General features: G+C 34.9%; 3 protein-coding genes across 3 annotated transcripts; all 3 read right to left on the minus strand.

The window, feature by feature from the left end:
- Window positions 1-235: 235 nt before the first annotated feature.
- ECB2 (Tetratricopeptide repeat (TPR)-like superfamily protein) lies at window positions 236-3,375 on the minus strand. Its single transcript, XM_022055825.2, has one exon. It carries the CDS (start codon window positions 3,267-3,269, stop codon window positions 663-665), a length of 2,607 nt encoding a protein of 868 aa, XP_021911517.1. The 5' UTR covers window positions 3,270-3,375; the 3' UTR covers window positions 236-662.
- Window positions 3,376-3,685: 310 nt separating this feature from the next.
- On the minus strand, window positions 3,686-5,940 carry LOC110826316 (root phototropism protein 3-like). The gene is made up of 2 exons (XM_022056934.2): window positions 5,153-5,940; window positions 3,686-4,367 (listed from the first exon to the last, which is right to left on the minus strand). Exons 1-2 carry the CDS (start codon window positions 5,861-5,863, stop codon window positions 3,825-3,827), a joined length of 1,254 nt encoding a protein of 417 aa, XP_021912626.1. The 5' UTR covers window positions 5,864-5,940; the 3' UTR covers window positions 3,686-3,824.
- Window positions 5,941-7,137: 1,197 nt separating this feature from the next.
- Window positions 7,138-12,172, minus strand: LOC110826323 (ribosome biogenesis protein). Its single transcript, XM_022056951.2, has 6 exons — window positions 11,563-12,172; window positions 9,930-9,983; window positions 9,759-9,817; window positions 8,086-8,135; window positions 7,672-7,817; window positions 7,138-7,568 (listed from the first exon to the last, which is right to left on the minus strand). The coding sequence occupies exons 2-6, from the start codon at window positions 9,947-9,949 to the stop codon at window positions 7,364-7,366; spliced, it is 480 nt and encodes a 159-aa protein (XP_021912643.1). The 5' UTR covers window positions 9,950-9,983; window positions 11,563-12,172; the 3' UTR covers window positions 7,138-7,363.
- Between the last annotated feature and the right edge of the window lie 395 nt (window positions 12,173-12,567).

Below are 12,567 nucleotides of genomic sequence, written 5' to 3' on the forward strand. Positions count from 1 at the left end.
GCAATTTATCTTAATTATTTCAATATTTTTCTCATAAATTGTAATTAGCCTCTATACAAAAGTTGCTAATTTAGATGATAATAACAGACAATATTGAATTGAATGTTCTAATTCTTGTTCCGATTTATATACTGTTCTCTAAACTAGTCCTATATCAATTGCTACTAAATAGGTTGCTCCACATCAAAAGCAATCTACAGACGAGATAGAAATGATAGAAGAAAAAAGACTTCACTCCTAATAACAGATACAACATCTGGAATTTCATTTTCAACCTCGTGTACTTCAGTAATTAGTATAATACACATCATATATAGAGCAGAGCAAAGACAAAACTGGTCTACAAACAAAAAAGAAACCGTAATTACACCTGTCACTGTCAGGAAGGAGTGAGTTTCAGTTAGGCCAGAGCACAAAACCTGGATGCTATAATTTCGATCAGAGGGTGAGCTCCAGGGAGAGTACTTTCATTCCTCCTTGAACTCTTAGCTTTGTCTCATGCATCTGCATATGAATCTACTATAAATTTGCTAATCATATCTGACATGTTGAGGGGGCCAATGGAAACATTGCCCAGTTATACATTATTTTGCCTCCACATTGAGTTACTATTATATTCCTTTTGCAAAAGTTTTGTACAGATCATACAAATTGTGTTTTTCTCAGTAACCTTCGTCGCCACATGAACAGTTGCCATCCTTGAAATGGTGGAACTGTTCAGCATCCCTAACAGAAATCTCTCTACGAACAACCCTAGATATGAACTTGACGGTATTGTGACAGCTCGGACACATGTAGAGATTTTTTGTTACCCAGATAGGCATCCCTGGAGCAGTATTAATGAGGCCAAAAGCAACAGCCAGTCTCTCACTGTGACCACAAAAGATCTTAGATTTTGAAGGTTCAGCTTCACTTGTAGGAGTCCATTCTGGACAACAGAAGCCAGCAGCTCTCATTTTCTCATAGAACCCCTCTAAAACAGCATTTATTTCCTTTATCTGAGGGTGGAAACTATCACCAGTGAGGAAAGCATGAATTTTACCTTTTACTTCCACCCAACTGCAGCCTGGATCAACCCATAGTCCATTCTCTCTCATCATCTTTCTTACTTTTGCAACTTTATCCCATTTACCATTGTCTGCATAGAGATTGCACAACAGAATGAAATAACCAACACTTTTTGTATCAGTTTCAAAAATATTTTGAGCTGCAAGTTCCCCAAGCTCAACCTGATGGTGGATCCTACATGCATTTAGAAGGGCTCCCCATACTGCTGCATCTGGTTTTGTAGGCATTTGTTTTACAAATTCATGAGCTTCCTCTAGTTGTCCTGCACGGCCAAGTAAATCAACTATGCATGCGTGATGCTTCAAATTCGGAGTGATACCATACTCCTTCATGCTGTTGAAATACTTCAAACCTTCATACACCATTTTGGATCTACTACAAGCACATAACAGCGAAATAAATGTAACTTCGTCAGGGTTCACCTTCGATTCTATCATGTTATCAAATAATTCCACAGCTAACACCCCTTGACCACGATCAGCATACCCAGTCATCATTATATTCCACGCTAAAACATCCTTTCTCTGTAAGTTGAACTGGTTCCATGCAGGACCCATCCTTCCACATCTTACATACATATCCAGGAGTGCATTTGGTACAAAGCCATCATGCCCTGCTCCAGTCCTTATTACATGGGCATGAATCTCTTTCCCACACATTAAAGCACCTATTCTAGCACACGCAGATAGGACAGAAACTAAGGTTATTGAATTAGGTTCCAAATTTAGTTTCATTTGCCGAAAGAAAATCAAAGCTTCAAAGCACCGATTATTGAGCCGAAGCCCCATAATGATTGAAGTCCAAGATATCACATTCTTCTTGGGAATATGATGGAAAACTTCCAAAGCTTTATCAATGCACTTACACTTGGAATACATGTCAATGAGTGTGTTTGCAACAATAACATAAGAGATGAGCCCTGTCCTAATCGCAAGCTCATGAAGCTTAATGCCCATAGCTAATTGGCCCAAACAAGCACAAGAGGATAGAACACTGGCTATTGTTATCTCATCAGGCACAACACGACCTTCCTCCATCATCTTGTAGGTTTCTACGGCTTTTTCAGGCAAATGGTTACTCTCATAACCTGAAATCATTGTTGTCCATGTCACAACGTCTTTGGATTCCATTCTAGTAAAAACTCTTTCTGCTTCCTCACATTGTCCAGATATCAAGTACATCTGAATCAAAGAATTGCACACTGATACATCAACCCCAAACCCCATCCTCACTGCATAGCCATGAATCTGCCTCCCCAATTTCTCTTCACCAAGAAACTCACACGCAGATATCACACTAGTCATGGTCATTAAATCCGGCTCAACCGAAAACTCACACATCAAAAAGAAGAGCTTCAACCCCTCAAAACATTTTCCATTCTCAAAATACCCAGATATCATTGCATTCCATGATATCCTATCTCTTCTAGGCATTTTATCAAACAGCAACCTTGCGCTCCCAACTTTGCCGCACTTCAAATACATAGTTATCAAAGCATTAACCACATCTACATCCGACTCAAACCCATATCTAATTACATGGACATGAACCTCCCTTCCTCTTGTTACATCTGGTATTCCACCACAAGTCCTCAAAACACAAGGAAAAGTATATACATCAGGCCTAATACCATCCCACAACATCCTATGATACAAGCATATAGCTTCATCGAAAAAACCTGCTTTCGCGTATCCGCCAACCATAACATTCCAAGAAAACAGATCTCTCTCAGCCATTTTACCGAACACGTACCATGCATCACTCAAATTACCAAATCTCACGAACATACTCAAAAGAGCATTTCCAAGCCTGCTACTCAAAATTTGCATTGAATTCAAAACAGAGGAGTAAACCCAAGAGCCCTCTTCATATGCTCTTTTCCACTCACACAACCTAACCAAAGCAATAAAAGCATGCTCATCGATAGAAATCTGCAACTCTTGCATCGAATTTAAGTGCTTTATAGCTTCTTCTAATTTCCCTTTCATGCAAAGTTCGTGCAGGTGTGAATTTGGGCCCCGCGAGTCCATGAAGCTGGTATTCAAGACTGAAATTTCATGGAACTTTGTTGAGGAGATCTTTTGGGTGGAAGGTTTGTGACAGCAAGTAAAGATTTTGAGCCTTTGACTAACTTTAGTGTGATAATGGTTATGGTGGTCCGAATGGAGGTGAAATTTGGGGGTTTTAGCAGAAAATGCCATTGTGAGAGATACAGAGCATCGTTCTTCTCCTCACAGGAGGTTTTGGCTGGGGTTTAACAGCTAGAAGAAGATGAAAAAATTGACGTGCGAAATAATTTGAAAGGAACGACTCTACACAAAACTGCGTCGTTTCAGCTTTTAATTCCATTAATCCGATTTCCTTGGATTTTTATTTTTTAAAATTTTATTTGATTACAATAGTAATAAAAATTTTAAAATTATCATTTAATTAATTTATTATTAAACGCAAATTACTAATAATTAATGTTAGTATTATAACAGAAATTATAATAATTAAACTTTTTGAAAATCAAATTAATAATTAATTTAAGGATTATAATAGAAATTAAATGAAATTGGTATAAACTACAAATTTCATAATTAACAAACTATTATTGCATCACAAGATTATATAATTATCGTTATCATGAGTACTTTTATTAAATAAAATTATTTTTTTTTTAACTTACATTACAAAATTAGCACAATAAAATATTTAAATTATTTATTTATTAATAAGTAGAAAATGATTTAATTAGTGAAATTGTTAAGCAATCAAGACGTGGATTTCCTCCACTTGGGAGGAGTTCTGCCACGAGCTAGCTTGGATTTCCCATCCATGGCCATGGGAGTTTCTCGACCAAATGCAACCTCTTCACCTTTAATTACCTCTTCATTAATCTTCTCAAGCCTAGAGGACGTCGTCTTCAACCCCAGATTTTTCCACTTGAAAAAACTTTTCTTCTTCTCCGCCACTCGTTCCAGTTGCATTTGCAGCAAGCTCAACTGGTTTTGCAGCCTCATCACGTCTTCTCTTAGCTTCTTCACCTCCACTTGTGTCGCGTTTATTTCTCGCTTCGACATACATCGACCTGGAGGTTCCAGCATTGGGTTTGGGCTTCTGGTTCCACTGAATGAACCGCTCCAGTCTATGTGACGGTTCGCCCGGTTTTGCTCAGAAAACAAGACTTGGATCACGGCTCGGACTGGTAGACGTTCGTTTTGTGCGGCGTGGAGTGATGCTTCTGGGGATAGTTTTCTGCTGTCAATCAGTCTGCTCAGATTTTTTCTTTCATGCTTCGACACACCTGGGTGTGCCTGCATCAACCACAATTCATTTTTTCCTATTATCATCACATATATGTATGTACGTATATATGTGTGTATATATACCAAACTTCTTCATATTTTACGTTGCCATAAACCTCTGATTTTCGCTTTTGTTAATCCTCTGTATTCAAGAAGGCTTAACAGAACCGACAGCAGAACAAGACAGTTCAGAAAGAGAAGTGACTACTGCTTGTGTGTGTGTGTGTGTGTGTGTGTGTGTAGTTTATATAAGCAGCAAGTACAAACAGATTTCTCACTATTTCACAACTCTGACTGACGGAAAATCCATTGTCACCCAGTAAAGATAAAGGCAATTCACGTTAAATCGTTTTCTCTCCCTATCCCAACTTCAACATGTGAAGAATCTTGTTTTGCTGACAACACATGACCACCTACCCATGATAATCCTATTCCTCAAATAGTTTCACAATTTCAGTTTATGGATGGAGTCTTTTAGATAAAACCTAATTCCATTTGGGTTTTTCCTTTTTAGAAAACAAACAAAGAGCAGGTTAGGTCTTTTCCAAGTGTGAATGTCCAATTAAGAGAAAATAGTTTTCGTCAAATGTCCTCTTTCCAATTGTTTCTGTGAATAATTTATTTTTGGACGTATTGAGTTTTATGTTTTCCAATAAAATTAAAACTCGTGACCTTCAAAACGGCGCAACAATGTTCATCACTTAACCACTATATTGGTAGTTACATGCATATGAGTAAGTATGACATGAGTCTTAATGGAAATTAAAGAAGAAGAAAATGGAAAGTAAACCTACTTTGAGATAAGTATCAATGGCACGATAAAGAGCATCATCGGTGGCACGAGCATAGCTAGGAAGAGCTCCAGCAAGCTCTATAAACTCAGACAAACTCATATTAAAATCCAGAGCAGCTTCTGCTAAGTAAGAATCCACAAGCTTGGCCACCTTAACCAGAGCAGCACCAGTTTTATTAATCCCCTCATCTAACCCCACAAACCTTTTCACCAGCCTTGCAACAAGCTCCACATCAAGCAATGTACTGCTAGTGTGGCTAAACGACGGTATCATCAGCTCCTTCAAAGAAGCCTGGTCCAGCTGCCATGAAATCCTCTTCTCCAACTCCGCCCTGTAACTCGGCTCCACACCCACCATGTTTGCAGTTCTCAGGAGCCGCAGCAGGAAGTTGCAGGGAATGGAATCCCTCTCCGGTGGGAGAATTCCCGTCAGAGTCTCGACAAAGAATCTTTTTTTCATCCAAGACGCTGTAACGCTCTCCGGGGATTCTTGAACGGAGTCGGAGTCATCGGAGAGGTCGGGTAGCCATTTGGAGGCGTAGTGGGCGATGATTGAGCCAATGAGATCAGGACGGACCCCTTTGGCTTTGATGCCAGCCACGGTTTTGACGAAGTAATCCATGTCTAAGATGCATGCATCGTCGAACCAGCAATCTCCGGCCAATTGGGGTGGTTTTCCGGCCACGGATTCGGGCAAAGTGAGGTTCTTCATGGTCCTGGTCCCTCCTTGAATACTGTGATGAATGTGAGGAGGAGTTTACTTATATTGGGATTAAAAGAAAAGGCACGAATCGGTAGAGAAAGTAGTAGACAAAAAGAGAGGAGTAAACTTTGAGGGTGACTAGAATGTGAAATGACTAAATTGCCCATGTAAATATTCCTTTTGTTTATAGAGAAGATAAGATTTATAGAGGATGATTTTTGTTACCGGTGATTGTGGAGAGGAGACAAATCGCTTTAAATGCTAAATATTCTTTCCGAGGACACACTGTGACTTGCTTTCTGCTAAGTAGAACAAAAACTATTTATAGCACACTGTCAACTGTGCTATAGCCGAAAGGGACTCGCCATTCGGTCACTTAACGTGCGCTCTCGAATGAATTCGATACTCATTACATCCTGTTTGTATAAATTTTAGTAATGGTTAATTAATATATAATAATAATAATAATATAAAATGTAAATGATAAAAAAAATTTATGTTTGGATAATTGTATATTAATGTATGTTAATAACATATTTTTGTTTGGATGATAGGATCGTATGATTGTATTTTCAGTCAAATTACTAATTTATTTTTATCTATTTATGTAATAGTAAGTGATATATAAGAAGTATATGATAAAAAAAAATTAAATTGTTTACTAATATAATTACATTTATATTTAAATAAATAATTATTACAAATTAAATTTTTATATTTAATAAAATAAATAATAAATTATGAAAATAAAAATAAAATTAAATATATTATATAAGGGTATAAAAAGAAAAAAAAAATAATTTATGTTCACATACCACTGATTCGACGGTTTTAAAATTCATTCGAAATTTACCAGTAAGATACCGTTTGTTATCATTAGAAGTTGAAACAAATATGATTCGTAAAATACCGTATATTTAAAATCTTATCATTTACTACGATCCAAACAGAACGTTAAAATCTATTTATTTTAAAATTTTATCTTTAAATAATAAATATAGACGTATATAATTTAATTCATTAAGATATTAATAATTAAGTTTGAGGGTACCCAACTATAACCATTATTTAGTCTTATTGTCGCTGGGCTATTGTTGTTATACTTTGGCCATATGCTATTGTCACCGTCTGTAAGAAGTGTAAACCAAGAGTTTGATATGGAAGGTGTACCATTTGGCAGAACTCTTTTTTCCTTTTCTGCCAGACATGCCGTAGTAGATTACCAATTACATTAAATTCTCATCAAAAACGTTTGGAAGGACTCATCAAAAACGTTTTTACCATTTGGTTTTGGAATTCGTATGGTCTATTTTCCATTATGTATCGTGAAAAAAGGAGAAACAATTCAGTATTGGATGCTTTTTCTCCTTTTTCAATCTCTAGATGGAGAGACTAAAAGACACCCAGTAGAAAGAGTTCTGAAGTTTCAACAAGGGCTCAACAAAGGTTTTCACTCATTTCCAGATATAGCTTTTGAGTAGAAATATGAGGAGAAACCTTAGTATCAGATCAGATATCCATAGATCCAGCTCCAGTTGATGCCTTTACTTTCTTGCTCTTTCTTTTCTTGCTCCCATTTTTGTTTGCCTTTTTCTTCGGGATCTCATCTGGAACAGGCTGTGTGCTTGTCAAATGTTGATGGATGGCAGCCAGAGGATCGACTTGAAAAACAGGATTAGTGAGGACACTGTGCAACTGCTTTCCCTCCGTCAATCTGATGGAAATGCAGCCTATTAATTTATGATGAAAATTCAAATAATTTTATGCAATAGTAAACTCGAATCTCGAGAAGATCGTGAATCACAAAATTTACGCACATAAGTTTTTGTCTGGATTTGCAATTCAACTTCAACTTATCTGCAAGAGACGGCTTGTCATTAACTTTCAACTCGGGAAGGAATTCTGATAGAGAAGATAGATCATATGCTTTCAATATCTTCTGTCGCCTTTGAGTTTTATTTTTCTGGCACACAAATGAAGAATCTATTTAGAGAGTAGCCATATAATGGAAAACATTAGGTAAGGTACAAACAATGATTGAAAAGACATGCCACCATAACAGATTAGTCTAAAGAGCCAGAACCATATGGAAAGTTAATTTCCAATTAAAAATATTTATATTTTCAATTACAAATACCAGTTAACCAGAAAAACTAATTAGGGAGATAAACTAGACAGCGTTACCATATAGAAATGAAAAATAACAAGGGAAAAATTCCCAAAAAAGCTACCTTTGTAATTTCCCGTTTGGCAGATAAGGAAGCAACAGTATCTCTGACCTCTGCATATGAAAAGGGCAACAAAGTTTAAGAGAATTTAATAATAGATAGTTTCCCATTCTTAATGAGGCTTTCATCCCATCTGACTTTAATTCACTGTCTTCAGACACACAATGAGTTTAGATCTCTCCTCAGCCCCACAGATGTAAACAATATATCTTTCATAATGAACTAAATTCAAGCTAAACAGATAAATATATTAACAAAAAGTATGAGGTGGGAGTCTGTAAAAAGAAAATACCACATGTATGTGACAAATGAGGAAAGTAGCTAATACAACATTTATGAGTACACAAAGCGTGCTTCATTACTTCGAATGAGCTACTGCCTCCTAAAACAAGCCCCATTAAATGTAAAATGATACACAAAAACATAGCTCCCCAGACCATGATATCATGATCAAAATTATGCATAGCCAATTCCTTTCCATGCACAAAATTAATAAAAAATAAACTTCAAAAGGAAAATTTTATGTTTACTCAAATTACATAAACCTTATTAAGTTACTTGAAAGAAATTTTAGGATGCTGATTATCTTTCAGCTTCCGTAAACCACAATACAACATGTGTATGCACATGAATCATCATAAGTGCTTCATTACGTTTTTGTCTGTCCTGGTTGTTCTTTTCCCTTCTTTCCCTTTGAGAATAAAAAATAACTTCATAAAATAGGAGAAAAATGATAGAGAGAAGGGACAAGATACCCTCTTAGAAAAGCCAAAAAGAATTAAAAAAGAAAGAAAGTCTACCAATACAAATGGCATTCCAATCCCTTTGCAATATACACAAACCAAAAAAAACAAAAAACAAAAATATTGTGAAAACAAAAATGTCTTATACCCCGCATATTTTTGTTTTTCCTGGGCCCTACATATGTTCATAACAAATATATTCCACAAAAAGAATAGAAAGCATTTTGAAGATCCACATTTTTATCCATGTTCTAAACATAAAACACAATTCATTAGCAATTCCACAAAAGAACATTTGCCTTAACCCAAAGTCAGAGTTAACAAAAACAACCAACTGCTCTGTCATTGAAGAAAAACCTTTGTTCACCTAAATCAGCACTTTGTAATTATATCAGCTTATTTGGGTTATTCTGGAGCAAGTAATGTTTGAAAAAAATTAATGCCCTAAAAATGTGAAATTAGTATGCAAATTGACATTCTAACAATACCAGCTTATTTGGGTTATTTTGGAGCAAGTAATCTCTTTAAGAAATTACTCCCCTAACAATGTGAAATTAATATGCAAATCAACATGCTAAATATAAAACTTTGCTTCATTTACCAGGAAGGAAAACATAACATAAGCAGCAGAAATTATATCAGAAGTTAACAAAACAAAGACCACAACAAAACTGAGCAGAAGAAACAAAACATGCCACAATATCAGCAAACAAAATCCAAAACCCTAGTACACAGCTTAGCAGCCAATGGCATTCGGCATTACAAATTGAGTTTTAAAATTTAGCAACAATTAACTAAAGTGACAATGTTGCGTACTTCAATTACAAAGGATGAAGTTTCCAAGATAACTAAAATACAATACATCTGATAAAATAAATAGAAACATTAACCACTCAAGAAAAGCCTTTTTAAAGGATAAATAATCAAACTTACTGGCATAAAACTCGAGTTTCTTTTCGAATTTGGCATCAGCTTTAGAAGTAGAACCCTGACTGCATTGCAAAAATAAAGAAATAGGGAAAGAAAATTAGTAATTCATAGATTTGCTCCTCAACCCCCAACCACATACAAAAAATTAAAGCGTGAAAAGTTAATGAAGTTTACCTTTTGCTTGATTTACCCATCTTTGGAAGATTGAATCAGAAGATCAACGTGTACCTATTTCAGATAAAGTGTCAGGGTTTTAGAAAATTAATGAGCGAAAGGGCTCAAACATTTTACTTTTTGTGTGTGGGATGGAGAGAGAGAGAGAGAGAGAGAGAGAGAGAAAGAGAGCTAAGTACAAAGGAAGAATGTTGAATGTGTAGTTTCCCAATCTTGTTCAACCATTTAAGTATTTAATATATTGTATTTAGATATTATATATAATATTAATTTACATAAAACAAATATATGTAACATTTAACATATAAAAAATTGCAATTTTTTAAAATTACAAATTGAAACGAAAGATATTCATTGAGAACAGTTCAGTTCTGTTGTTTAAGTTGGTTATCAGTTCTTGAGGCACACTTAGGATTCCACATTTTTTAAAGCACTTTAGTATCTTTAAGGTACTTGGTAGCAAAATTTTTATTTAAAAGTAATTTATACATTTAAACAAAGTGTTGATCGTCAAAAATAAGATTTTTTATTAAAAAAGTTTATAAAAAGATATATGTACTTATTACAAATATTTGATTGTACGTATTATTAATTTTAGTAGAATATCAAAGTGGTGATTAAGTACATTAGTTAGATAAGAAACTAGGAACTTAAAAAGAACTTTGTTTTTTTTTTTATTAAAAATAAGATTTTTTATTAAAAAAGTTTATAAAAAGATATATGTACTTATTACAAATATTTTATTGTATATATTATTAATTTTAGTAGAATATCAAAGTGGTGATAAAATTGTTTATTTTTAACTATCACTTCTAAGAACCCAATAAGCACTCTATTGCTTTTATACTATAAAATGCAAATACTAAGCAAAATGTTTTAAAAACTACAAATACCAAATAAGCAATCTTAATAACATTCGGATTTTTTTCGTTTACTAGCTTCTGCTTAAGGAGCAATAATAGCCTATCATTGCAGGTATATTCAACCCTATGCTTCCTCCGCTCAATTGAATCTATTATCAGCACGTGCATGGAACTTTAAAAAAATGAAGGGCATGAATAATATAGTATTACCAAGAGAAAGCCCAATACAAAGTCCAAAGAAAACAATCCTTAGGTCATGTTTTAGGTCCTTTTTCCCTCTGAATTCAACTCAGGATCCCCTAAAAGATGCACAAGAACTAACTAGAGAGACAAATCAAAAGTGGCCAATGACTGGGAAAAGTTGATTGTGGAAGGATCATTGCACCATCCTTCTAATTACTAAAATACCTAACTAACGCCTCCTAGACCTTTCATCAAACAACTGGTTGGCATTCATCATTAAACATGGTATACCAGCTATACTGCCTTCAAAACAAACAAAATCTCCATGAGTAGTGAAAAGCATGCAAATTCTAGAGTGAACAATCTCTAAATCAGCCAAATATGATTATTAAACAAATGGACATCACAGTCCTTGAAAATACCCCCCACGCATGAGTGTTAACACCAAACATAATCCTCTCTTCGAACAAACTCCCATTAAAAAAGATACTTCAAATGAACTGACTAAAGGCTAATGCCAATTATCCATGCTTAAAATTCACGAACAATTATATTATATAACTAAAACAGACATTCAAAGATCTTACCAATGATGATAGCCCCGGAGGGTTTTTCTTCTTTCCTCTCTCACCTCTGTCTCTTAATTTCTCGATTCTGCTTCCTATTGTCTTTTTTTAATTGCTCTGTCTTTTCTTTATTTTCTCCCCTCTCCTTTTTCAGCTCTTTTCTTCTTTAGATGTTTCCTTCTTCTCCAGATTTTCCTTTTTTTCAAAATCAGAATCCCTTCTCTTTTCGGCTTCTCTCTAGGTTTGCGTTTGAAGGGGCCGTTTTGCAGGAAGGACCTGCTGTGAAGACCAAGTGAAACCGCTGTTCGCGAACTGTGTTCGATGGATGTAGACCGATTTTGCTTGATGGAGGTAGACCGAATGAAACAACTAGCTAAATTGTAGAAGGCACGGACGAGGAAGATGAGGATGAAGACGAATGAGGATGACGATGAAGCAAGAGAACGGAAGCAGAAGATGATGAGGAGACGTTGCGGCTAAGGAAAGCAGGCGCGGTGGAGGAAGAAGATGAATCGCCGCGGCTGATGAAGCAGGCGCGGTGGGGGAAGAAGAAGACGTTAAGGAGGATGAAGAAGGATGCAGGGGTAAAGGATTCTTTTTGTTGGGTTGGAGAAGGCCTTAGGGCTTAAGTTTCCTTTTTCTTTTTTGGTTTTATTTTTAAAATCTTAACAAATAAATTAGAATGTAATAATAATATATATACATATTATATAATATATTTTACTTATAATATATTTTGTAATGATAATAAAAATAAATTCTCACAAATTATAATATTTTAATTCTTCTATGTGTGACACTATATTTTTAAATTGATAATTAGTCATATTATTTATATATAATATGTTTTTTCGTTTTAATTATTTTTAATAGAAAAATTACATATATAATATAATACAAATATGATATATTTACTATATAAAATTGTGAATTAAGAAGGATGCAGTCCTTCAATTTAAATGGGTTATTGAATTTTCAGGCACATGCCTTCAGGTACTAAAGTTTTTATCAAGTAATTAGCTGATG

Source organism: Carica papaya, chromosome 5, assembly GCF_054855325.1.
Source record: "Carica papaya isolate Zhongbai chromosome 5, ASM5485532v1, whole genome shotgun sequence".
In the NCBI taxonomy this organism is placed as follows: Eukaryota; Viridiplantae; Streptophyta; class Magnoliopsida; order Brassicales; family Caricaceae; genus Carica; species Carica papaya.

Excerpts from the sequence above, each read along its gene's own strand:
- ECB2 (XM_022055825.2), bottom strand. The coding sequence starts at position 3,269 with ATGGCATTTTCTGCTAAAACCCCCAAATTTCACCTCCATTCGGACCAC.
- LOC110826316 (XM_022056934.2), bottom strand. The coding sequence starts at position 5,863 with ATGAAGAACCTCACTTTGCCCGAATCCGTGGCCGGAAAACCACCCCAA. Across the intron at positions 4,368-5,152 it reads CCATTGATACTTATCTCAAA|GCACACCCAGGTGTGTCGAA; the intron begins GTAGGTTTACTT and ends TGGTTGATGCAG.
- LOC110826323 (XM_022056951.2), bottom strand. The coding sequence starts at position 9,949 with ATGGGTAAATCAAGCAAAAG. Across the intron at positions 8,136-9,758 it reads GAAACTCGAGTTTTATGCCA|AGGTCAGAGATACTGTTGCT; the intron begins GTAAGTTTGATT and ends TTTCATATGCAG. Across the intron at positions 7,569-7,671 it reads AAATCCAGACAAAAACTTAT|ATTGACGGAGGGAAAGCAGT; the intron begins GTGCGTAAATTT and ends CATTTCCATCAG.